Source organism: Anoplopoma fimbria, chromosome 15 (assembly GCF_027596085.1).
Source record: "Anoplopoma fimbria isolate UVic2021 breed Golden Eagle Sablefish chromosome 15, Afim_UVic_2022, whole genome shotgun sequence".
NCBI lineage: Eukaryota > Metazoa > Chordata > Actinopteri > Perciformes > Anoplopomatidae > Anoplopoma > Anoplopoma fimbria.
The window spans coordinates 12,234,853-12,262,676 of NC_072463.1; the positions used below are offsets into that span (position 1 = coordinate 12,234,853).

The 27,824-nt window shown below is 40.4% G+C and overlaps 1 protein-coding gene across 2 annotated transcripts; it reads left to right on the top strand.

Moving 5' to 3' along the window:
* Positions 1-1,826: 1,826 nt before the first annotated feature.
* dglucy (D-glutamate cyclase) lies at positions 1,827-27,822 on the top strand. Of its 2 annotated transcripts, XM_054613766.1 has the most exons (15): positions 1,827-1,913; positions 4,534-4,616; positions 14,371-14,524; positions 15,421-15,507; positions 15,886-16,039; positions 16,719-16,869; positions 16,965-17,087; positions 17,190-17,435; positions 19,771-19,888; positions 20,647-20,789; positions 21,788-21,887; positions 22,696-22,844; positions 23,650-23,769; positions 24,789-24,949; positions 26,104-27,822. In XM_054613766.1, exons 2-15 carry the CDS (start codon positions 4,541-4,543, stop codon positions 26,263-26,265), a joined length of 1,944 nt encoding a protein of 647 aa, XP_054469741.1. In that variant the 5' UTR covers positions 1,827-1,913; positions 4,534-4,540; the 3' UTR covers positions 26,266-27,822. The 2 variants fall into 2 exon arrangements, with proteins under 2 accessions (XP_054469741.1, XP_054469740.1); XM_054613765.1 differs by lacking the exons at positions 1,827-1,913; positions 4,534-4,616 and adding an exon at positions 10,609-10,832.
* Positions 27,823-27,824: the final 2 nt, after the last annotated feature.

The following is a 27,824-nucleotide window of genomic DNA, read 5'->3' on the forward strand; positions in this document are numbered from 1 at the left end:
CTACTTTTGTTTCTCACTTCTGATACATGTGAGAGTAGTATTCTAGTTCTGTCTCCAAGCTAATAAAGGATTATCTTATCTTATCTTATCTTATTTTAATGTTTTGATGCTGTTGTTCAATGTGGCCTGACTTCATTTTCAGGACTTTAGTTTAAACTTTTTTTTCCAGAGATTAATTTTGAGATAAGCTAAAATAAACTAAGATAAAATAAAATAATCCTTTATTAGTCCCGCAGCGGGGAAATTTACAGGATTTACAGCAGCAGCATAGGGTATAGTGCAAACAAGAGACATAGTAAAAAAAACAAGATCAAAACAAGTATTGCAAATAAGCAATAAAAACAGTAAAGAATCCACAATAACTGAAATATTATATATACAGGCAGCATAACTATTATAGCACAGTGTATTTGTATTGCACAAGTTTTTGGTGTCATGTGGTCTACTGAGGTCATTAACTGCATTAGACAGGGCAGGAGTGAGGTTGAAAGTAGGTTCTATAATGCAGTTAAGATAAGGACATAGGTGTGGGGGTTCGTTCATCTTCACCAGATGATCTTCACCACACACTCCGACACACCAGATGGCGGTGTGCACGCTGTAAAGTCAGCCTCTGAACTACACAGCCTTTGAACTGGCTCAAGGGGGGAACATAGATATATATAGAACACTAGATACGCCACGCCCCTCTCAGCCGCGGCACACGGAGCCGCCATCTTGTGTGGGTCTTGAGTAAGTATTCTCACACTGTCAGACAGCCAAAGATACATATGGTCACAGCTAATTTCTATATATATATATATATATATATATATATATATATATATATATATATATATACAGTTATATATATATATATATAGTTATATATATATAGTTATATATAGTTATATATAGTTATATAGTTCTGTATATGTGTATAGTTATATATATGTGTATATATATGTGTGTGTGTGCATATATTTGTATATATATATATATATTGTATTAAATGTATAATTGTAAACATACTGTACCAAACTACATTAGGATTATAAATCAATAGAAATTATATATAAAGTGTAAATATAGTACATCAAATTATAAAAATAGACATGTGTATTATATGAAGGATTGTATGTATTTATTTTATTTAAGTTGTATATATGGATTGTAAATATCAAATATAGTGTCATAAAGAAAATTGTATATAGATATATAAAAAGATGAGGAACACAATTATTTATAAATGTTTTTCTTTTTGCATGTTTAATTTGATTTGAATGTACTCCAGCAGAAACATTTCTGATAGTAGATATAATCAGAAAAAGATAACATAGAGGAAAAAAATCTGCCTATAAAATCAAACATGGAATATCAACTATGATGTTTTTAGTGGTTTTTGCTACATGTTTGCATGAATTTTCCATAAGAGTTCAAGATGGCCGCCGCGGTGGCCGTCAGACCGGAGCTCAACATTGCGTGACGTATCTAGTGTTCTAACAGATGATCCAGTAGCGCCGCGGTGTCGTCAGCCGACCGGTGTTCTATATATATCTATGGGGGGAATTGGGTTCTTTGAGGGTAAGAGAACAACTATTTATGAGCCAATAACGGGTTTGGCTGAGTTTAGTCCGCCGTGTTTTTAATAAACATTTATAAATGATAAATTATTTATGAACTTATTGTGGCGTTATTAGAAGCCGTCATATGGCCGGGAGTTACAGGTGATCAGCCATATAATAGTAAAGACAGACAACAGGTGTTTCATGCAAACCGGTTTCCAGACCCGCTGGTTTCCCTGTGCGCGCGTGCGTGCGTCACACATTCATAAACTAAATGCTGCAGATCTTCAAGACGCATCTCATATCAGCTGTGGTGATTTGATTGTATAAGTGAGCTTTACATCACAGCCTCACACGAAGAAATACAAAGTAAGAAAATACATTTATTGAAAGATTGCAATGACCTGGGGCGGCTGTGGCGTAGTGGAGAGCAGTCGATGTGTCCTTGGGCAAGACACTTAACCCAAGTTGCTCCCGAAGGCTTGCCATCGGTGTGGACTGGATGTTGCATGAATGTTAGTTAGAGTCTGATGGTGGCACCTTGCATGGTAGCCTGTCATCAGTGTGTGAATGGGTGAATGATATGTAATATACTACTGATTGTAAGTCGCTTTGGATAAAAGCGTCTGCTAAATGACTGTAATGTAATGTAAGCGTTTCCAGGAAGCGTTTCTTCCTTAGAACACAGCATATATAGCCATGAGTAGAATGATGATAATAATAATAATAATAATTACGAGACGCTTTGTTTACATGTAACACAAGTTTTCAAAAACTGAACACACACAGTGTTATTGCAAATTATTAGGGAAAAATTTGACCTGAAGAGAGCCAGGGGTTCAGGGTGAAGTAACGCAAACCAGCAACATTAATATAAAAGGAAAATAGGGCAGTTAATATGACATTTGGTCACGAGAAAAATGACTACATACATCAAACAAACAATGAAAGGAAGCACCGATGGACCCTCGGTGAGGGAAGGAATTACTTGACTACAAACTAAACAGCATCTTCCCTTCAGACTTCAACAGAGATGAGGGATGCGTTCTCAAACGAAGGCCAACGAGTTACCAATTGATAAGTAAGGCAAACTACATGGTGTCCTTTCGGAACGGAATTTTTAAATTTAATTTCAAATGTTTATGAAATGAAATCCCTTGATGGGGAACTTCTTCTAAGTGTAGACATATACACTTAGAATGGCTCAACCCACTAAATATATTGACTCGCAATCGTAAATTTAGAGGAGCGATAGCCATCCACTACTCCTAGTCCGATTTCATTATGTTCTACTCTTTGATTTTGGCGCTTTTGTTCCGTTGTTATTTATGCTGTGGTTACCGAGAGATGTATCACTTAAAGTGGCCCTATTATGCTTTTCCCCTCTCCTTTAGTGTGTTATATATATTTTTTTATATGTAAAAGGTCTGTAGAGTGTAAAACCTGAAGTCCACACTTTAAGTGATATACCCTCCCCCTCAGAAGCTCCTGAGCTCCTGAAACGGCTCCATTGAATTCTCTCCTTCACTTCCATAACATTATGAGGTCACAATGTTACAGAAGTCACGTAAAAATCCTTCGTTTGGCCCTCAAACAACAAAAGAGAGAGACGTAGCTGAAGCTCCGGAGGAAGAGTTTTTTGAAATGTGAAACGTTGACTAATCACAACAGAGCGGGATAACTCACCAATCAGGGCAGACTTTGCTTTCTGGAGGGAGGCGCAAGGGCTACAACGGAGCGTTTCAGAGAGAGGGTGAGAAGAGGTGCTGCAGGACAGCCAGGATGAGAAAAACAAGGTGGATTATGATCATTAACGCATGTAAACATGTTGTAACTGTAAAAAATATGCAACCGGAAAATAGCCCAATAGGGCCTGTTTAACAAAAAAAACTGAATGGGTGCCACTGTATTTCACGATTATGTTACAAAACACATTAAAATATGAAAATGACTGTAAATCACGACGTTCATTGCTAATTTAGCAATTATTCAGTGTATTTTGACAGTACGACGTCACTGTATAAACGTCACAAAAGTACATATTTTTTGTCAATATACGGCGGTGGTGTATGGCCGTAGAGTCGCGAAAAAACACTGACAAATATGTTTTGAAGAGTTCTAAGAAACGCCCAAGTTGTTTCAGATCCTCCCAAATCAAAACGTTTCCTGGACACTGACGAGATGTGACTTATTCCATAAAGACCAGATGATCTGCGGCTTTACATTCACAGGTGGCGTATCACACAGAGCTCAAGAGAGTTCGAATCCAGGTCACTGCGATCTTTCATACATTTATTTTCTTACATTTATTTCTTCGTACGAGGCTGTCACGTAGTGCTCATTTATACAACATCTCCAGCATTTTGTTTATGAATGTGTGACGAACCTGACAACAGAGGTGGACACCAGCTGCTGCTGTTGAGCGAACACAGCGCACGCACTCATAATTTCACCCGGATTTGCAATAGTGACATATTCATCCGCTACAATGTATCAATAATAACATATCGTTTTGTTAAGGCCTGACTAAGAAACCATATTTAAATGTCAGCATTGGAAATCCCGGTGAAATATGTTCTAAATGTGAACGTTTAGTCAATGTCTTTGATGCTTACTGTAACAGTCCTTCTGGTATAGGATGACAATTAGCCCACCACCAGCACATTAATAAGTTACATAGTTAGTCACACGAACAGTTTCCACTTAAAGGACAAGAAAACCATGTAACACAGGCTAAAATGTATTTGGGTTTTATAACGGAACAATTTGAATATGAACTGAAGAATGTTCATTGAATTAAAAAGCAATATATATATTTATTTATATATATATATAATTGAAAGGAAATTAGAATAAAATAGAAAATAACTATTTTGCAATGGAACCTAAATTCCTCCACCAATGTGAATTTTGAATTGGGAATTAAGTACAATATCAGATTTTGGAAAACAAATCATTTTGTGTTCTGTCTTTGTATGCTGATGTTTAGGTGAAGCATGCTGACTGCTGTCCGAGCCGCAGGACATTCCCTCAGATATTTCAGGAGTATCTCTGACTCTGCTATCAACTCAGGTAAAACACATAGCATTCAATATTCATATACTATTGCCCTTTGTATGTGTTATGTGTGGTGGAAGTTTGACCGAATAAGGGAGACCAACAAAGAGAAATTTATCTTTGTATATTTATAAAGCTTTTGCGCAAAAGGACCGAAACCAACAAAGTGACAGTCAGCTACTGACTGCCGAGGAATCGGTCCCGAGTGCATCTTCACCAGGGTGTTATATGCATAAGAACAAAGAGTTAATAGTTACATTCAATGAAGGGATAGACATACTTAATATAGAACAAAGAGACATCGCTTAATAAAGAACAGGAAATTTCCCAAATGAAGGCACACTCTTGTCTTAGACACACATCAGACGGTTAATGTGCAGGCTAGGCTATATTTCAATCTTCCATCATTTGATACTCAGTGTGGTATACAGATCAAGCATTGTATTAACAAGGACAGTTCATTAAAAGCAAGTACAGTTCAAAAAGGAAAGAAAGCCAGACATCAGGGGTTCAAATATAGTTCAAGCGGATAAGGGAGCCAGGCCATAAAAACAGTATAACACAGAGAGTCATTCTTAATACAAAGGTCATACATTAAATGATAATTTTTCCTCTACGTTATGTTGTGTTATTATCTGAGATAGTGGAGCAAACAGTTTATAAATGAGCTTTTAAGGCTTTGGTAAAGCAAGTGAAATGAGGCTACTGGTTTGAAATCTGCTAAGGAAAAGGTCAAACGTTGCTAAGTTTAACAGATACCATAAGTAAATAACTGATAGTAACTTAACAGCATGAAACGTTATTTAAGATAATGGGGATGTTATAAATTAAGAAGGCTTTGTTGTACAGTGGTATTTGTTAAACTGTTACAGTAGAAAGAGGGATGAACATTGTCTCAGAAAAGTAATATTGGCCAGTTTCTACTACCATATTTAAGATCAAAGGTTTTCAACCTTTTGTAACTTATTGACAACTTCTAAATGTTAAAAAATGTCCAAGAACCAGCTTAATGAGAAGACAAATCATAACATGACAAAAAAATACAAGTTACGTTTGAATAATTCCACACCAACCACAACACATCATCAGATAGAGAAAAAAATGTTTTCCCCTTTTGGCACAAAATGAAAATGAAATGGTAAATGGACTGTATGGCGCTTCTCTATTCTTCCGACCACTCAAAGCGCTTTAACGGTACATGTCATCATTCTCCCATTCACACACATTCATACACTGATGACAGTGGCTACCCTGCACGGTGCCACCTGCTCATCAGGACTAGCCCATTCATACACCACTGACACAGCCAGATTTTTTTTTGTTGTTGATTTTAACAATGATTTTGTTGGGTGTCTTAGATAAGTTATGATGCTGCTCCGTTCCACAGCAGTACATTGCTTTGCTCTCCTGCTGGTACTCCTGTTGTCTAAGGTCTGACTCCTCACAGGACTGGCCTGTGCTCTTCTCACAATACAGCAAAGGTTCAAAGGCCACAGCCATCTGTTAATCAGTGTAAAACAGCAGACCATTAAATCAGCATACACAAAGACAATATCACAACTTAACCTAAAACTAAAACCATATTCTTCCACAGCTTTTTCTTCTATTCCTTTGATGCTTCCTGTCAACCAGCCACCATGCAAAGTCAGACCTAACTGTGGTATAATGGAACAATATGAATATTAAAGTGTCTTAAATCTTGAATTATGTGTTTGAATGTCTTAACAGTTCAAAGTACGTTTTTATGATTACGTTACCTTAGATATATTTGAATGTGTCCCAAGCCTTCAAGACACCATGGAGTTTTATGGTTACTCCTAATTAGTTAATAAGTAAATTCCAAGCTACGGTTTTGATTATTCCCTTCACTTGGCAAATCTTACAAATAAATGCATTGAATTTACTTTTTAATGAAGAAATTCTTGACATTGGAAAAAAAACCTTTTTGTCATGCCAAACCTATGTACCATGTAAAAGCTTACTGTAGGGGAACCGTATTTTTCAGGAGTTACTGTGTCTTTATACCACATTTCCAGTGTAATGTCAATTCAGCAGCATCACAGAGTTTAACCACAGAGCAGCAGAGAGCATTAAGTGTATTCTTTCCTCATCCTCTCCCTTGATGTCTCTTTACCACACCAACGCTCCCTGACATGTTCCTTCAATATCTGCTTCATTTCAGTAAAGGTACAGGAGGCTTTAGATTCCTGCTTCATTTGTATCTATATGTAGGCAGGATGTGATGTACTGTGCAAAGCATATAGTTGACTTGCAAACAACACAGACATGCAAACCTGGTGCACAACACTAAGGCGACAGAAGAATCTTACACGCACAACAGTAGAGGAACAAATACCCCAAAAAGACTTGTATAAAAATATTTTTAAAATTAGTTTGTTTGGTAGATTTGTGGATCCTCCCAAAAAACAAAAAATAGTGTTAATGTAGGCTTCTCCAACATGGACAGCGTCTGCCTTATCACATGTATCTATACAAATAATGCAGCTGAGAAGCACATTTTTTAAGTTGCATGTTATTTCTGGGTACAATGACTGGGAATAGAAACATTGTTTAATAATGTCTACATCTTAACCTCATAATAATTCTATAGCTGTTTGCGGTCCTTATACTGTAGTTGGGGGCCCCAGGCCCAGGTGGCCTACCTTGCCTAACAATTAAGCCTGCCCCTGGTGTATTTTCCAGTGAAACAGAGTGTATTTCACTGGTGTTTCTGACAGTGAGTAGCTGCTTGTTTGGAGCTTTTCTCCTATCTTTATTCAAGAGCATGGTCTTTCAATTTGAGGGCACCACTCATTGATTTAACGGGCAGTTGTTGTAATGCTTTTCCTCAAAACCCTGTCCTGGCACTCAGATAACCCCTGCTTGCTCTTGGATTTGCTCTGCTTCTGCTCAAGCCGAATGTTTGCCGGCAGAAAAATGGTTGCTAGCACAGATTTATGGCGCTCAAGCTTCAACCCTTCTCCTATGCTCTTTGAATGTTTTTGTCCAACAAACCTGTTAAAATACCCTTACCAATAGAACGGCAGGTGTAATGTTGACTAATGAAATGATCCTGACCTTGTTGCGGGCGCGTTCGCTTTACTTTGTAGAGCGCCCCTGATCGGTGGTGACTCTTTAACCTTGCCCCCCAAGGCTTTATTGTGTACTTGCCTTTTATTTAACTCTAGTAAGAAGCTCCTAAGGAGCGCCCACAAAAACACTAGAATGAATAGTTGTGGATGTGGGTAGGGCCTTATAGAGAATGCCTTTGTATAGGATCCATAATTTAGTGCTACACACCTGCTAACAATTGAAACAAAATATGTTTTTTGTCTTTAAATGCTGCACATCGTTAGATGCATAGGATAGTAAGAATGTTTCCTATGGTGAGACTAGATAAAACTTAAAAGTAGGAATTATAAATATAAGGCTAAATGCTCGTGTTTTTTAAAGCATATATAAATAAAATCTATCTCAGTGCATATACTGGATATAATTTATTATTAATTTAAGGCGTCAATTCATGATTAATCTTTGATTATTCCAATTCAGTTTTCAATTAATTCATGTGAAAATATTGTGTCATGCAGCCTGTTGGCTCATAGTACCAATACAGGTAAATAAATGGTTATTATATATATTACAAGTAGTTATATTATCCTATTTTCTATGCTTAGTGTCCTTCGCTTCATTTACACCAATAGGGCCCATTTTATGTGTTGGCTCTGTTTTCTGGCTTTGAGAGAGCTCATGTTCACAAACATTGGTTGAACTTTAATGGAAATAACTTATTGAAATTCTTCATTTGGTTGTTTCTCTTTTAGTCAGATAAGCCTAGGTCTGGCATAATGCGGAGTACGATCTGGCAGTGAGTGTGTGTGAGACTGGTGTTTAAATACTGCAGAGTTGATGAGAAGGGCAGGTGTGTGGCTTGGAGCAGGTGAGTATGCTTGTGCTGATGAGGTGATTAGGTGAGTGAGGGAAGAGTGTGGTGAGAGAGTGGGAGGGGTGACACTCTCCGAGGCTGCAGAGTCAGAGTCCTCGAAGGCTGAGGCAAGGCGGACGGGCAGAACCCCTCTGGGGTGGGACGAACAGGAGGACGACCAAGGCGGATGGGCAGAACCCCTCTGGGGGGCGAACTGGAGGACGACCAAGGCGGATGGGCAGAACCCCTCTGGGGGGGCGAACTGGAGGACAACCAGACCGACGGGGCCTCTCTGGAGGTCTGGCGAGGGTCGGGAGTCGGCCGGAACGCCGACTGGACAGGAGTCGGCCGGAACGCCGACGGGACAGGAGTCGGCCGGAACGCCGACTGGACAGGAGTCGGCCGAGGCGCCGACGGGTCAGGAGTCGGCCGAGGCGCCGACGGGTCAGGAGTCGGCCGAGGCGCCGACGGGTCAGGAGTCGGCCGGGAGGCGCCGACGGGTCAGGAGTCGGCCGGGACGCCGACGGAACAGGAGTCGGCCGGAACGCCGACGGAACAGGAGTCGGCCGGAGCGCCGACGGGTCAGGAATCGGCAGGGCGCCGACGGGTCAGGAATCGGCAGGGGCGCCGGACGGGTCAGGAATCGGCAGGGGCGCCGACGGGTCAGGAGTCGGCAGGGACCCCGACTGGACAGGAGTCGGCCGGAACACCGACGGGTCAGGAGTCGGCAGGGGCGCCGACGGAACAGGAGTCGGCCGGGACGCCGACGGAACAGGAGTCGGCCGGAAGGCCGGCGGGACAGGCGCAGTCTGGAAAGCCAACGAGAGCTTAGGCCGGGACGCCGACGGAACAGGAGTCGGCCGGAAGGCCGGCGGGACAGGCGCAGTCTGGAAAGCCGGCGAGAGCTTAGGGACAGGCTGAGCGAAGGTCTGTGAAATGGCTGTCGTGAGCTGCTGAACCTCGTTAACCAAGGCAGTCCAGTCAAAGTCGCTGCTCGTCAGGGTGTGGCGAACGTCAGCAGTGTTGGTGACAACCTGGGTCTTGCGTCTCTGGAGCGCCTCTTCGATGAACCCGAACCGGGCATGTGAAGAGGTGTCGACCGCTGGGTCCATGTCGTGGCCAGATCGTTCTGTTACGGAATGTGGTGTGGACCCAAAAAGCAGAACGACCAGGAGACGGATACAGTTCTGGCGCTTTATTTAAAGCAGAGAACTCAGCATACAGACAGGCAGGATAAGACTCACAGAGGGAAATAGGCAGGGGATCAGGCAGACAGAAATCAGAGGAAGCGGAGGTTAAACTCGGGGTCGGGGACAGAAGGCTGAGTCGTTGACCGGGGCACAGGCAAGGCAGGTAAGTCCAGACAGGCAGGCAGGGTCAGCAACGGGAAATCAGTCCGGGGGATAACGCTGGAAGGTCTGGCATAATGCGGAGTACGATCTGGCAGTGAGTGTGTGTGAGACTGGTGTTTAAATACTGCAGAGTTGATGAGTAGATAGAAGGCAGGTGTGTGGCTTGGAGCAGGTGAGTATGCTTGTGCTGATGAGGTGATTAGGTGAGTGAGGGAAGAGTGTGGTGAGAGAGTGGGAGGGGTGACACACCCACCTCAGAGACACACACACAGAGATAACCAAACAAGGGAAAACACATGAAACACAAGGAATAAACAGAGACATGGCCATGGTCATGACACCTTCTTTGCAGTTTAAGAAACAACATTGGAGCAACTAGTTAATGGCACATCTAGGAGTATACAGCAACAGTTATTTAGTTACAAATTCATAAATTTGCAATTCCTGAACCGTAACTACTGTTAATATACCCAAAGTTTCGACTGACATTCTCTTCCGTTTTTATGTATTTTTATTCTCTATCTTTAAACAAATTTCAAATTCCTTTCTGTTAATAGCGCCGCCTAACCCCTCCCTACCCAATTTTCATTTTGAACCACTCCATTTAACGATTAACCACCTGCCTCACTTAAACATTAACCATAGTGAAGCAAACAGCAGTAGACCAGTCCTTGATGGGAGTTCTTACCCCACTGCATGGCTACCACTGCCGTTTGCATTGACTGTCTGTGGCTCTTCTTTGGTCCGGAGGAAAAAACCTGAGAGAATTAGCAGATCCCAGTTTGTCCATAGAATAGGAGAAGGTAATAGCGGTAGCAGTCGGGGTATCTAACAAAGGCGTGTGTTCTGTAATGGAGCAGTCAAATCATTTATATACTCTGAGTCCTGCTGAGTTGAGGCTGTTGATCAGGCAGAAAGATCCCAGAATAAGCACCACCACTGGATTAGCTAACGGTAAGAACCAAGGTATCACCTCTGTATTGCTGCATGTAACATTGGAACCATGCACTTGGAATTGTTTGTGACTTATTGGTACAACCTTGAACTATGTTTGAAACAATTTCAGGGAACTATAATATGAATAGCTATGATTGCACCCAGCATAATAGTAGCTTCTAGGTTTATTTTAATCCAGTCAGTTAGAGATAGGTCTGACTTTCTACAGAAAAAATTACTATTCTGTTTTTTATTCATTAAGATATTCCATTAGTGGTAAATTTTACATTTCCGTATAATTGTGACATTCTAAAGTTATTATTTTAATTGATAACAATTTTAAAACTTTAAATTAAAATAAAATGTAATTATTTTAAAGTTAAAGTAAGAATAAATGTAAGTCACATCAGACAATGCTAAAAGCTCTACATGTAGCTGCGCGTTTAGCCTAACAACTCTGAAAAACGGTCGAAACTCTTAACACTGATGCAGAGACGTTTGTACAACATACAACGGAAAGGAATGGAAAAGGAAAACCAGCAATTGGAAATGCTGATTCACATAAGGAACCACTTAATGCCACATATCTCCTCCAGGGAACACCAGAGCTCACAAGGCAGAACACATTCCCAATAACTGCAGCTCGTCCAGTATCTCATCATGGAGCAGTCCATACACCGTCTTTAATGAACAGCAGTAATAATCAGAATCACATGTTGTCTATCATGGAAAAACAAAATGAAATGACTGCAATGCTGGTGCATCAACAATGTCTGTCATCGCTGCCTACACTTCCTGGAACAGTATACCAGGGGGCAACCAAAGGAGCTTGTGAGAAGCTGTCAACACATGAATGATGGCACTAGATATGCAAAGGCAAAGGCTTTACTGCATGAACACTTTGGAAACAAGTACATGATAGCATCTCCCTATTTGGAGAGGGTCTCTTCATGGCCATCAATTAAGTCAGAGGATAGAAAGGCTTAACAGGCATACAGTCTGTTTTTGCGCGGAAGTTGCAACGCCATGGAGGATGTTCACAGTCTGTGCGAATTGTATACACCTGCCAATATGCTCATTGTGTTTGAAAGATCAGTCCTACAAGCTCAGGGACAAATGGCGAACAGTGGCATGTGACATCCAGGAAAAGCATCGCCGAAGAGCCATGTTTGTCGATATTGTGGGTTTAATTGAGCATCTAGTAAAAATTGCAACAGATCCTGTTTTTGGAAACATACAAGATGCTCCAAAGTTAGCAAACCAAGAAGACGGCATAGCAAAAGCTTCACCTCTCTCAAGGGCTAAAGAAAGTAGCTTTGCCACAACGATTGCTACAGTTGAAAGAAACACCCAAAAAGAAAACAAGGTTAAAGATTGACACTCATCGGAAAAGACTTACCTCTATTGCAAAGGTGGACACATCCTGGAGTTTGGCGCTTTATTGGAAGAGAAGGGACACAGTGAGAAGATTGATTTCCTGCTTGTGTACTGGGTACATCAGTAAGGAGTGCAGGAAACGTCTCTCTTGCAAAACATGTGGTTCAAGACACCCAAATATGCTTCACATCCATTCTAAGGAAAGGGGCGCATATGTGGAGCAAGGCAAGAGCAACTTCGCGGATGCGTTGGACAGTTCTTTGGTTGCTGTCCTAACCAGTGGTCTCACTGGCGCCTGTGAACAAGACGGTAAGCTAGCCATCGTACCAGTGAAGGTTAAATCAAAGAAAGGTCAAAGTACAGTGGAAACCTACGCCCTCTTACACCAAGGGAGTTCAGCATCCTTCTGCACAATGGGTCTGATGGATAAACTGAATCTCGGATGGAAGTGGAATGGAAGTGGCTGGATTGGACAGTGGGTTGTACTGTGAAATGCCAGACGTCTTTACTCAACGTAGAATGCTCGTGAACAGGAGTAACATCCTACAACAGCAAGACCTGCAGAAATGGCCTCATTTCAAACACCTCTACCTGCCTGAGATAGATGTGATGCAGATGTGGAGCTCTTGATAGGCATGAATGTGCCCAGAGCTTCAGAACCACTCAAAGTCATCCGAAGTGAGGATAAAGGGCCATATGCCATTAAGACAATGCATGGTTGGACGGTGAATGGACCACTTGGGGGAGAATGCTGTGATGGATCTGTGAGTCACCGCGGTTACCATCAACAGAATTTCTGCAGTAACACTTGATGAACTCTGGAAGCAGCAATTCAAGAGTGACTTCCCTGAATGCAGTCAGGATGAACAGCCAGGACTGTCAAGAGAGGTTTGTAGGTTCTTGGCCAACAAAACTGTGGAACTTGTGGATGGCCACTGCAGCATTGTTTCACCTATAAAGAACAGAGAGCTGAGCATGCCTAACAACTGTAAGACTACTGAGCAACATGCTCTTAATCTGAAGAGGAGGCTTATTAGGGATGCATCATTCAACAAAGACTACACTGCCTTCATGAACGACCTCATATCCAGTGGATACGCGGAAAGAGTGCCATCCACAGATCCAAACTACTTGGAAGCATTGACACCCAACCATCTTCTGCTCCTCAAAACCAAACCATGTCTACCACCTAGTTGTTACAGAACGAGGATGTCTATGCACTTCGAAGATGGAAGCAATCCCAATATATTTCTGATCTTTTGGGGAAAAGGTGGACTAAGGACTACTTACCACAACTACAAGAACGACAGAAATGGACCAAAGTCAAGCGCGATTTCATTCCTGGAGACATCGTACTCATAGTGGATGATTCAGCACCCCGTAATTCCTGGATTCTCGGTAGAATCACAGAGGCAGTTCCAGACAGAAGAGGACTAGTACGACAAGTCCAGATCAAGACCCCAACCAGCTGTGAATGCAGGCCCGTAACCAAGATCTGCCTTCTTCACGAGTCGCAGGAATCCTGATTGCTGTACCCTTAATGAAATGAGTTTGACTGATTTGACTCGAGACTTCAAAAGTGATGATAAAGATCACTCTCAACGCTAGGCTCAGTGCTAGTAACCTCTGGCCTAGAGAAGAAAGAAGTTCGCTTCTACCATACCTATGAACAGTCTACAATTGAAATGTGTATTATCTTTGATGTGTGATGTATTTGTAATTATTACTGCATTAACTGTAATTAGGGGCCGGAATGTAGGAGCCAATGTAGGAGAATGTAGGATCGCTGTCGATAGCCTTTGTGCACAGTTACGGAAATATTGAGAATGTTTTTGAATGTGTGTTATTGAGCAAAAGTGTTTGTTTGTTTCCTGCGAATAAAACTACCAAATGCAGCTACTGGATCTGTGATTCATTGATTGATTCATCGACTCTACCCTCTCCTAGAGTTGGTGAATGTTGGTACTTTATTGTAGTAATATTAAGATATATTTGGGTTCCTTTGTTTCTGATGTGATTACAGTGGATGGAATGTAGCACTTGGATGTCAACTCTTACCCTTTATCCATTATAGAGTCAATTTATAATTCTGTTCAACCAGGACGTGCTGGAGACAATCCAGTTGTCTGATTTGTTTCATTCTGTTATAACATGCATGAACTGTCTCTGTCTGTGTCAGGATACCAGCAAGCTAATGTCGTCATCCTGCCCAATCATCTGGCCAATGACTTTGAAGTGTTCTGTCGCAGAAATCCCGCACCCTTGCCACTCCTTTATCGCAGCCAATCAGGGGAGACTTCCTGTCTGCCTCTTGCGAGACATGCTGACATAAGGTAGAACACACAAATACTACACCACACAGTGAGCAACTATCCAAAATAGCTGATACCAATACAAGTATGGATGGCCTCAGATACAGCCTAATTGTTGCAGTAAACTGCATTATATTTTGGTTGGTAAGTTATGGTTGCAGTGACGAGTTGCAGTTGTGCGAGTAAAAAACACTTCTAATACACTTGTGGTCCAGACGGGGCGTTTTTGTTTGTGGCTTGTGATCGTGAAAATCCAACTTTTCAGCAGTGGTATCAGTAAACTCTGACATTGATCTCAGAATTTTGATTCTAATCTTTTTCTAATTTTGCCTTTAATCTAATAATTCTGATAATACTTCAGAACTCTTATAATTTATACCTCCTTTTTTTAATCAAAATTCCTTCCAAGTTTATAATTCTGATTCAATCTCATAGTTCTGATATTACTCTTAGAACTCTGTCTTTAATATTATAATTTCAACTTTAATCTCAGAACTCAGATTCTAATTCAGACTTTATTGTCACAATTCTTGTTTAATCTTCTGATCAGAATTCTGACTTTCATCTCAGAACCCTGACTTAAACACATAACTCAAATATATGTTTTACAAGTGGCAATAATCCCCTTCCATGAAGGTCACATACCACTGCAAATAATATTTTCTCATTTTTCATCTCATTTTTTTATGAAGGTACTTGTTTTATTTATATACATCCAACTAAATTCAATTGCGACAATTATGATTAAAAAATAATTTAGTGGGTAAAGTTATATATAATTTGTTCAGGCATAAAATAATCCATTTCATTTCCCCTCTACCTGACATCTCTGTGCTTCACTTTAATCTTGGGGACTGTAAACTTCACAAACCTCATTATGATGCATGACGATTGTTTGTGTCTTTCTGTGTCTACAGGACAGATATTTCTCAATACCATGTGTATGAAGAGGGTTGCCTGGTGAAAACAGTCTCGAGTCTGCAGAGTTACAGCACTCAGCCAAGGTATTTCAAAAGAGCCCTGAAGTAAAAGGAGTTTGGTTGAGTTCAAACATGCAGAGAAAACCCCAGGGCCCTCTAACAAGTAAATCTGGCTGTGCCAGTAGGCCTGTATGCCAAAAATGTATGTATGTGAAAATCATTAATATTTTAAAATAGGTTAAGATAGACAATCATGTTCAAATGAAAAAATGTTACTTATTTAAGATTTTAAGCACAATTTATATTTTCTATGTCAGCACTATCATTTGCAAGCAGTAAAGCCTTTTCTCTCTGTTAAATTTAATTCCATAAGAACTGAAGGAATCAAAAGAAAATTACAACATTCATTACTTCACTTGGTGTTCCTATCAGCCTCACTCCTTTTTTTAATTGTGCTCCCAGGATTGCATCAGAGCAGCAGGCTGCACATCATGGCCCGTGGTCAGACATGGTTTGTTTCTATCTGGGCTGCAGTTTCGGCTTTGAGGGCCGACTGAAGAAAGCTGGAGTCCCAGTCAGAAACGTGGAGCAGGGCACAAATGTCAGCATGTATAGGGTATGGAGCAAATTTGCAGGGTTTTGAAAATATTGTGAATATATCCAAACAAGCTGTCATTTTATGTTCAAAATCACGGGGACTTAATTTAGTAAATTTGAAATTAAGTAAATATTTGATTTACTTGAATTGCATTCAATCGTTGTTAGGGATAAAGGAGGACCCACTTACCTTGACGTCATCATGTCATTGACACTTACAATGCAATTTATGTATATGGTTGTCTGAATATCCTATTTGTGGGTTTACGCCTATTTATCTAATCATGATTTCTTTATAGAGCTGAGGTCTACATTAAAGCGTCTACTAAAGTCTCATTTCTTTATGTTAATTTTCATCATTGAATAATGCATTTGGGATTTGTTTCAAACACGCCAGAAAATAGTGAAAATTGAGCACCACCATATTCTAAAGCCCAAGGTGATATTTTTAGATGTCATGTTTTGTCAGTCTAAAAACCAAAGATATTGATTTTTAAATTTCATAAAAAAGCAGATGCTAGCTTTTGAGAAGTTGGACCCAGCACAATTTTTTTTCTTTTTCCTGAAATCCCAATCATCAAAATTGCTAAATATACATATATATATATATATATATATATATATGTGTGTGTGTGTGTGTGTGTGTGTGTGTGTGTGTGTTTGTTTGTTTGTTTGTTTGTTTGTTTGTTTGTGTCCAGACTGCAGTTCCGTGTAATCCTGCAGGTGTGTTCAGCTGCCCTCTAGTGGTCACTATGCGTCCTGTTCCAGCTGCCATGCTGGATGCAGCAGTAGAGGTTACTCACCTCAACCCGCTTGCACATGGAGCTCCTATACACATAGGAGACCCAGGTACACAGACACAGACACACACACACACATGCTTGACAGAGGATAATAACCTTAATTTGCCGGTACATAACTTGGCTTTATTTGTGTGTATGGAGCTCTCCTAGGAATACAGGACCTGTCCAGACCAAACTATGGCGACCAAGTACAGCTGCAGCCTGGAGATGTCCCTGTGTTCTGGGCCTGTGGAGTGACCGCTATAGAAGCAATACTCAGCAGCAGTGAGCAATATGATTGGCTAATGCTGCATTCACTCCATAACCTATCATAGTTTTTTCAAGAAACAATCATGTATTAAGAGATCATTTTCTATCCCTCTCCAGAGCCTTCTTTGGCATTCAGTCACTCCCCAGGCTGTATGTTTCTGACTGACATCCCAGACTCGCCCTCTTCTTCTCCCACACCTCCACCCTCTGAGGGCTCCGTAGGCTCGCCCTCCACTGATCACAATCTTGACTTGATTCCCTTCTGTTTTCTGGTATCCCATAATCCCTTGCTGTACAGTTTGGCATCTCAGGGTGCCGTGGCAAAGATCCGACAGCTGCAGACAATTATTGGAGAGGACCCAGGTAAACACATGCTAAGTGTGATGTCATTTGGGTTCTTAAATTAAATAAGTAAAGCTGCAGGTTTACCTGATTTTAATTTTATTTCATCTGCAGATTATAGGCTGCAATCTACATTTTATTTGTTGCTAGGAAAGTGGCATTGCATAAGAGGTGATTTACATGACATTTTGTACAGATAATTATTTTCTCCTCAGAATAAGTTGTAATGACTTTGGTATTCCCCTGACATTTCAGCTAGCGCTATCATCAGGTTTAAAATGTAGTCTTTAGTTTATGACCAAATGAATAACAAACTGATGCCGCTTCCATCACCCTCAGCTGTACTTTAGTATTATTTTAGCAAATCTTAGCATGTTAATACAAAAAATAAGACGGTGAATATTTCCTGTTAAGCATCAGCATGTTAGCTTGCATTGTGAGCATGTTGGCATGCTATCACACATATCTTTTGGATTATTTTCATCTCTGTACATTGCATACTCATTCTCTTTACATTATACTGTAAATTTAGCTCAAACCTATATGTTCAACCTCACAGAGCCACTGGCAACGCTGTAGTGTTCACACCAAACGCAAAGAAAAACTTTAACCTTGCGTTACTCATGCAAGTTGGATCCTCTGGATCATTACTGTTTATTTGAGTCCGTTTTGCTTGACGCGTCAGAGAGGAGGAGGGGCGAACCTGCATGTAGATACCAACAATTTTAATCAACCAGTCAGAAATAACCACTACTGCTGCTTTGTGGAAGTCCCAGACACGTCGGTAAAACAAGCGCCGTTGTGTCTGGGTTCATGACATCATCCGGAAGCGAACACAGTTCGGTGTCTTCACTGAAACTAGCAAGTCACATGTTTGTTAAATTAATCTTGTTTACTACAGCAGTACGATCCCAAAATAAAAAGATTTTGCTGTGATTTCATTGCAATCAATAGTTCAAAAGGATGCTGTAATAACTACATTTTTATAGAGTCTGGATGATGCTTTGTCCGGTCGGTCCGCAAGACGACATTCAGACAGCGCTCAAATCTGCTTCGGTTATCAAACAGGATCTTTTTGACAGACTGTTCATCAAATCGGATTTGTGTGTCCAGACATCACTAATCTATTTCGAGGGTTGCTGCAGCAATGACGTAGCTATGCTGATGACATATGGAGGTCCATTATTAAGCCCTCAAAATAATCGCGGTGCATAGGAGGCTGGTATACATCAGGATGTTCCGTCCTTCACCCAGTAAAGGCTTCACCTTTTATTTCGGCGTCTATCCATGTACTGTTGTTCTACATAGCGCTCTGCTTGTTGCAGCATGGAGATAAAAGACATCCAATTGGGGTGGCTAGAGCATCCGGAATAAGACGCCTCCACTTGGATTCACATTTCAAATCATCTAAAGATGGAGTTTGGATCCAATCAGCAAAATTCACATTTCATGTGTTTTTTTTTCTGTCCAGACTTTTTTAAATCAATCTTGGTCCAATCTAGATTGGACAAAAATAGAATTGGGCTGGAAGTCTAAAGAAGGCCTCAGCTTTGTAACAATAATAACCCAAAAAGTTTAAGGAGTGATTTGCTACCATTTTTGAAACTTTGCCCAGAAAGCCACTCATGTCTCTCTTGCTATCTGTACTTCTGTTAGTCCCTATGCAAGAGAGTTGCTCATAACATGTGAACACAATGCAGAAGGCTCTATCTAGCTCATTGCGTTTAGTGAGGCACTACAGGAATAAATGTCATCATGAGCAGCTAATCCACTGAAGCCCCTTTGTGTGTTTTCATTACTAAAATACATGAAATAATAAACCAACATTAACTGAAGTACTCTGTTCACATTCGTAGTCAAGCCAAATTTCTGTCGGATGAAAAAGATGGATATGAAAGGGGTGATGGATTATTTGGCAACATTCCTAAAATACACAATTCAATTGCCAAACAAGTATGCTTTTGTAATATCCATACTGCAGTTGGCCTAAACCAATGATGACTCGATATAGAAACATCTATCTCTGGCTCTCTCTGGAGCTGCTGTGTTTGCTAATCAGTCCTCTGTTGCCTTAGCTTGTAGCATAATTAAATTCTGAGCAAAAGGGTTGCTTCTACAATAAGATTTAGAACAAAACAGTCTTTATAGTATCAACCGAATTATTAAATAAAGAATCCTGAGAATCTGAATCTAATGAGAAGTGAAGTGATAATGTGAGATGGTGTCCAGCTATTTCTCCCCTTAAACGTTGGTAGATAACTCTCCATTAGCAGTGGGGATGATGGAGAGCTCTGGGTTGTGGGTCAGTAGCAGGTTTGCTGGATGTGGATGATAGTTTGTCCCTTTCTCTCCCCAGGTCAACGCGGGATCAGAGCTTTATTTGTTCAGGATGAACTTCTGCGCTCATGTCTGGCACTCTCCCACGCATTCTCTGTTGCCATAACTACCGGCTTCCCCACACACTACATGCACAGGTAGGTACCTGCACACATACATATGCACTTGACACACAGGCATATTTACATACAACGTCATGCAGTGGTTCTCACACTCTTTTTTTTTTTAAGTGTTGGTACAACACATTATCCTAGTTAATCCCTTTTATTTGAATAGCTTGCTGCTGGAAAACTGTTGGTACATAGTTAATTATTCAGTATGTAACTTGTTAGGTGCCAAGGTTCTATTTGGTACCACGCCCATGGAGCATGAATGCTGGCTGATGAGTGTGCAACAGGCACTTAGCAGCGACTTTGACATGTCTTGACAGTTGAAGCGGCCAAAACCAGAGGTGGAAACAAAGTGCCATATTTTTCCATATAAATGATCGTGCATTACCTTCAAGCCTTTGCCAAACGGGTTGACACATTGCTACTTAAGCCTATCGCTGCCAAGGAAGGCTCTCTGTATTTCACAGTGTACTGGAGATGTGGAGTCAGTGGCAACTCTCCCTTGCTAGCACACTTGTGCCTGCAGGTGAGCAAGCTGTCAGCCTCAGGAGCCATGACCATTGTCGCCATAGACACCCAGTTCTTCAGCTGCAAAAGCAAGGCTTTATCAGCAGGCCATAGGCTCAATCACCATTGTGTAACCTCATTTGGCGACAGATAGACTGAACAGACAATTTCAATTAAAATCTTTGAGATTATTTCTTTAAGTGTTGTATCAGCTAAAAGAAAGAAGCTTTGAAACATGGCTCCAAAGTAAAAGATTGCTATTGGTGTTTCCTGTTTAGTCCCCCTGATGAGACGGACGGCCCACCTGGAGCCATTGCCATGGCGACCATGCTGCTGTCGCTAGGGAAACGGGTGACAATAGTGACGGACAGCAGAGCCTTGGAGATGAACCGGTCCATCATTGATGAAGCTGTGAGGACAGGTGGGGAAGAGATGGACCTCCACCTGCTGCCAGAATCTGTTAAAGTGGCCCTATTATGCTTTTCCACTTTTCCCCTCTTCTTTAGTGTGTTGTATATATTTTTACATGTAAAAGGTCCGTAGAGTGTAAAACCTGAAGTCCACGCCTGAAAGGAGTTACCATCCCCCTCAGAAGCTCCTGAGCTGACTGAAACGGCTCCATTGAATTATCTCCTTCACTTCCATAACTTTATGACCTCATAATGTTATGGAAGTGACATAAAACTCTCCGGCTAGTTTGGTCTGCCCTCAAACAACAAAAGAGAGAGACGAGGAACAGTTTTTTTAAATGTGAAACGTTGACCAATCACAACAGAGCGGGCTAGCTGACCAATCAGGGCAGACTTTGCTTTCTGGAGGGGGGAGCAATCGCTACAATGGAGCGTTTCAGAGAGAGGGTGAGAAGAGGTGCTGCAGGACAGCCAGGATGAGAAAAACAAGGCGGATTATGAGCATTAACTTTCAATTCAATTCAGTTTATTTTGCATAGCCCAGAATCACAAATTACAAATTTGCCCTTTAACAAGGAGAAAAAAGGAAGAAACCTATGGGAGAGCAACAGAGGAGGGATCCTTCTCCCAGGATGGACAGAATGCAATAGATGTCATGTCAATCAACAGCATAACAGCGATACAACACATTCAATAATAATATTCGAAGTAGCAGTGGGTGTCGGCCGGCTCACAGCAAGAGGCACGACTACGGTCCAGGTCAACGATTCATGGAAACCTGCAAAGCGAGAAAGCAAAAAGGGCTTCAGGGTGGAAGCAAAGCTAATATGCGTAATGACAGTCAACATGTTGTAACATGTTGTAACTGTAACTTGAGATAAAAATATGCACAATAGGGATGAAAATAGCATAATAGTTTAATACCACTGAAAGATTTCGTTGTCCTTCATCACTGCTCTTGAACTTAATGTTTTTGTCTTGGTTTAGTAGTCTGTAATACCTCCCTTAGGTGTGCTGAAAACTGCAATCCCATTGGTCACATATGAAGACAGCGGCCCAGACTCTGCACTTCACTTCCTGTGTCACGATGGAGACCCCAGCAAGCCCAGGTGAGCTGACCTGTCAGATGTTTGCAGTTAGGATGAGGACACATTAAAATACCTTTTAACGCTATCGTGAAGGAAGGAGAAAAAGAAAGAAAGTAAACCTTTATTTGTCAATGGAAATTAACCCTTTCATGCATGAATTATGACAACCTCAGTCAGGATGTTTTTACCAAGTGTTTTTATTGCTCTTTAGGCATGAAAAACAAGATTTGAACTTTAAAAGAGAACTTTTTCAGAGAGATTTTTACATGTCCACTCAGGTAGACAGCATGCGTTTTTGTTTTCAACTGAAGAAATATGTATTTAACAAACAAATTAATAAAATTATATATAAAGATGTGAAAACTATAAAATAATATATGTACATATAAAGAAAATGTGCAGACTATCTTTTATGATTAAAAAAAAAAAAAAAAAAAAGCACCCAGGGCACAAAGCCACAAGACACTGCATGCAGATGTACTTGGTTCTTCACGTGCATGCAGCATCATGGCATCTGTTTGCATTTTTTGCTTCAGTGAGCTGGGAGCCTTGGATGTGCAAATATGCCATCAAAACCCATGCATATACAAGAAAACAACATTTGAATAGCTGTCCACTGTAGTGACCTCTATGCATGAAAGGGTTCAATATTTTCACTCTGTTGTTATTTTTACACATTACACATACAGGCACGAACAAGACCCATACTGTTGGTTATCACACTGGACTTTTAAGTCTTGCCATCTGGTGTAGTCAGCATTATTTCAAACATTGAGTTTCTCAGCTTGAAGAGTGTGAAAGCAATGTTCTTGTAATTTTTTTATACCAGGTACGACCACCTTGTGGCAATAGAGCGCAGTGGACGTGCTGGAGATGGAAATTACTACAACATGCGAGGAGTAAACATCAAACATCTGGTGGATCCCATTGATAACTTGTTTATTGCTGCCAAGGATATACCCGGAATAATCACTACAGGTAGGTGACACCTATTCATTTGAGTCGTCTTCATAGTGCTTTTCTTATAATACCTTTTTGTTGCTTTAATTTAGGGATTCAAATTGTAAGCAATAATGGAACAACGGTGTAAATGATTTCATAGACTTTCAAAGAAAAAGCTGACTCTGTTAAAGCGCAATTTACATATTTTTCTAGCACACAAAAGCCAGAATTATGACCCGACATGTGTAAATTACTCACAAATCGATTCTCACATAGTAGTATTAAATATGAATATTTAAAAATCTAATTTAATAATGTTTAATTAAAAAACATATTATTAGTAGAACCAAAAACCCACTCTGTGTCCCACTGGTTAAATCATGGTATGAAGTCCATCACATTCTTGGAGTGAGCAACAATTTGTCACTTAAATCTCCTCTATGGAAAAACAAACTCATACCAATGATATTTGGAAATACATCTTTTAAACACTGGCATAATAGAGGAAATAGTTAAAGTAATGGCATCTTACTCATGTCCTTTGAAAAAGAGAAATATGATATATCCAATAAACACCTAATTTGCTTTATGTGACTAAAGTTCTTGATGCACCAATACAACTAGATCAGGAGCTCTGTCTCCTAGAGGATGTATGTAATGAAGTCAGAGTTCCAGAGATTCACTGATATGTCTCTTGCCGTTTCCATAAAGTGTATCGCATTTACTTAGGAGTCAGATTCAGAAGCTCTCACACAGTTGGAGATGATTATGAATATGTCTGCTGCTCACCTCGGAATTTCCCTTTATAGCTAACCAGACGTTCCTCTCTCTGACCCTGCAGGAATAGGTGATGGAGGTAATGAGTTGGGGATGGGCAAACTGAAGGAAAAAGTGAAGACTCTGATGCCCAATGGGAGTCTCATAGCCTGTGATATTCCTGCTGACTATGCCATCACTGCTGGTATGGACCTAGGATCATTATACTAGCTGTACAAAGTTAACACAGCAGAGTATACTGCTGCTGTTCTGGGTGCAGTAACACGGCACAGAAAGGCTTTTAATACCTGTAATGACTGTAGCATCATTGGGGATTACACTGCTCCTACAGGTATGGATACATATTATGCACTCTGAAGTTCAGGTACACACCAACAGGTCTACAAGCAGAATGCATATACAGTAAGTCAAACATACACACTAAACACCTGGGCCTTAACCTCTGTGTATGCGGTCTGAGAAAAAGCCCATGTCAAGTACCAAAAGTGGTTAGAAAGTTGAGTAACTATATAATCTCTACCCTAATCTTTTATTAAATGGAGACTTGAAACCACAGAGTGGAAATAACACACAACCTCAGTAAGAATAGGACCATTCAAGTCCTGAACTGACCTGACTGCATCTATGGAGAGCTTCATTTTACTACTTCCAAGCTACAGCAATGTTCCTACATCCAATATCATTTTTGTTTATCTTGGCTAAAAAAGGGAAAGTAAAGTCATGTGCGGATTATGAGACATTGGGCCTTGGGCACAGACATGCATAAGGCCCAACCACCTGCCCTCCTTATGAGCGAAACACACAGACCTGACGGATGTTTAGTCTAGTTTTGTAGTTGTGTTGTGTCTCTTTGTTGTGGGTACGCATCGCTCTGTGCATTTGTGTCTGGATTTTGTCTCTTTTTGTTGTTTGTCTGAGGTTGTTTTACCCCTTTTTTTGTTTTGCTTCTCTATGTAGGTGCTTTGTGTCTCTTTCTAGTTATTTTGAGTCTCCTTTTAGTTGCTTTGTGTGTCTTTGTAGTCATTTTGTGTCTCTTGGTGTCGGTCCCTGTCACTTTGTTTTTATCATTACACATTGAGAACCATCAATTAGACTTAGAGAAAGCAGTAAAACACCTTTTCAACTTTGGAGTTATCCTCGTCAGGATCTGCCATTGTTTGTGGTTTACCTGCCTTCTCTCACCAACGCCCCTCCCTCCTAAAGGGGTGTCTAACTGGGGAGGATATGCTGTGGCCTGTGGGCTCTACCTGCTCCACACCTGCCCCTCCCACCAGCGATACAGAAAGAGAGGACTGGGTTTGGAGCACGCAATCCCCCAAGAACAGCTCCAGGACTGGACTGCTAACCTGCCCTCTGTGGACAAGGTGACACACGCACGCACGCACGCACGCACACACGCACACACGCACGCACACACACACACACACACACACACTCGTCTTTTACTTAATCTCTTGAAAAAAGCTCTCTTTTTGAGACTTCCATCTGCTTTCTTACAAGCTCTTAATAATCAACGGTGTGTTTTAAAGATGTACATCATGAGGAAAGCAGAAAATCTATCTTCTTAATGTACATGATATGTGAAAACTCAGAGTACTAAGTTAATCTACAATAACTGAATTCCACAGGAACGTTTTCAATTTGATTTACTGTAAAGTAGTAAACTACAAATAATTACTATCATTCATGAATGTTCCCCCTGTCTGTTCTCAGTTTGAAAATGAATTATTTAGATGATGAAATAAAAAATAGATGAAATATTACAGTGCATACATTCTCAAATGATACAACAAAAAAATACAAAACAAATACAGGTAATCATATATAATCAGATTTCCAAGCCTAGTCAAAATTCAGGTGTATCATATATAGTTGTTACATACAAATAAAGAGGTAAATACTTAATGCAGTCTTTTTTTGCTTTGAAATTAATTCACTTAAAGTTTGCAATGAACAGTATTTTTGGAAGAGTTTAATATGTTTAATTTGGAAAGTATATTATCACAACTCTGCAATTCCCATCAGCTCTACAGAGCGTTTAAGCCTCTTTATATGTTTTGTTTGTGGGAGGAGGGGGCGTTCCTGGCCTGCAGACCCTCTCTCATTTCCAGCTGCAGGCAGCTGTTTTGAGTAAACCCACTCAAAACAGTTAGTTTTGAGTGGGTTTACTCAAACAGGTACACTACCTACCCAACACCAAACAGTAGACAATCTGAATTAGACTAGCTGGTCTACATAGTTGAGTATAAGTGGCTAAAGAGACCGATATTTTCCTCAGGAGTTGGTGGAGACCTAAACAGAGCTAAAAGGAGAGAAAATACTGGCCATTTGCAAAATGTTAATATAATGCACTGTTTCCACTGGACGTGTAAGCAGGCAATTGTTTGCTAACACATTCACCATAACAACTTCATAAGATGATATGTGGATGTTGTGTTTTCAATTGAAAAAAATATACCTATGGTACATCTGTAGGACTGTCATTTACACACAGAAACACGCTCTCTTTCTCCTCCAGGAGGAATCCATCCTTTCCACTCTGGTGCGTTTTGGGATAAGAAGCGGGAAAACTGGTCACCTGGCCATGGAGGTGGATGGTTTGACCTTTCACCCCACACACTCCGACATCATCACCAGATTGCTGGAAGTCACACAAGGCTCCACCGCTCCAAACCTCTAATTAAGTCATCCTGTTTATTCTCAGCAATATTTTTAAAAAGAGGCATATATCAAAAAGTGAATTATCTATTAACAAGTATTACAGAACTTAGACACAAGTAGCCGTGTACGCTCATTAAGCTCAGGGCCCTGAGAGAGAAACACACATTAGCATGCACTTGCTCTCATACAGATGCACTAACAGGCTATCAGTGTGCCAAGTGGTGGCATTCTGTTTCCTCTCTCTTCAGATTGCCTTAAGGAAGTGAGAGAGAAAGGACAGAATGAAAAGTTAGCTGTGACTGTGTGTGAAGGTATGTGTGTGTGTGTGTGTGTGGTTTTCTATGCCGCCTTGGTTACCTTTCAGCCCTCTTCCTTGACTACCGGTGACAAAACAAACTGAAGGAAAATCAGCTCTCTTTTATCTCTCGCTCTCTCTGACTGGCTCAGTAATGAACAAATGAATCAGAGCTTTAAGTTTATATTTTCATGCTTTAAGTACACCTTGTAGTTTTCTAGTTGATTCATTGACAGTAACTTAAAGTGTGATGTGTGAATAACTGCAATGTTATGGATCATTAGCACAGATTTTCCAACTATTAGATGTTGGGTCACCGAAATGGGCTGTGTTTTTTGCGTTTACCTTGTAAACCGTTGTAAATGCAATCGTCAGCAAACAGACCCATAACTTCCTGAACTTGGCTGCTTTTCAAAGAGTTTCTCCTAAATACAGTCAAGAAACATGTAAAAAATACCAGGACTTAGTTAAGATGCTTAGTTATGATGTGGAGGTCTTTTTTGGATGCAGAGATAGATAACCTGAACACATTCCACAACCTTTGGACGAACAATCCTTGTTGTGCAATGTATCACTTCTTAAAAGCAAACCTTTTACAGGATCTGTCACACTCTGACAAATATTAGTAAAACATATTATATCAACATCATTCCTACTTAGTGTTACAGTGATGCTGGTATACAAATTAAATTACGCTCGTTATGCACCTTACCCAGTGATTTGCTTCTCAACAACACTCCAGTGACAGTGTTTATGTAGTCACGCATTCAATAAGTGTTGGACATTGTTGTTAATTTTTTTTTGTTTTACGTATTATAATGTAATTTAAATAAAAAATGATTTGCCACTAACCTGAAGTCTGTCTAACAAAGGTTTGTTTTGTTTTTTTCTTATTTGAGCTAAAGTGATATGTTGTGGACCATTATAGCAGTAGAGCTGGTGTCTAGTAGCATATCTGGCTTCATAGCAGAAATAAACATGTTTACGGCCTGGTGGAAAAAAAGCACAGTTTTGGTCTCTATAGCTAATTTCCTCACTGCTTCTAATTTAGCTGTGTTTGTGTTGTCGGTGCCTTTTAAAAATGATTTTTCATACATATACTGCTTTGCTATGATGAAATTGTACTACCACTCAGTCCAAATGATCTGTGTGCCAGTGTTTTGGAGTGGAATTCAAGTATTTTATTTATATGTTAGCACTAAAAATAAAAGCATTATATTTTGATGTCTGCGCTCACCATACAGCTTTCTCAACAAAGTGATAATCAATGACGTGCATTTGTC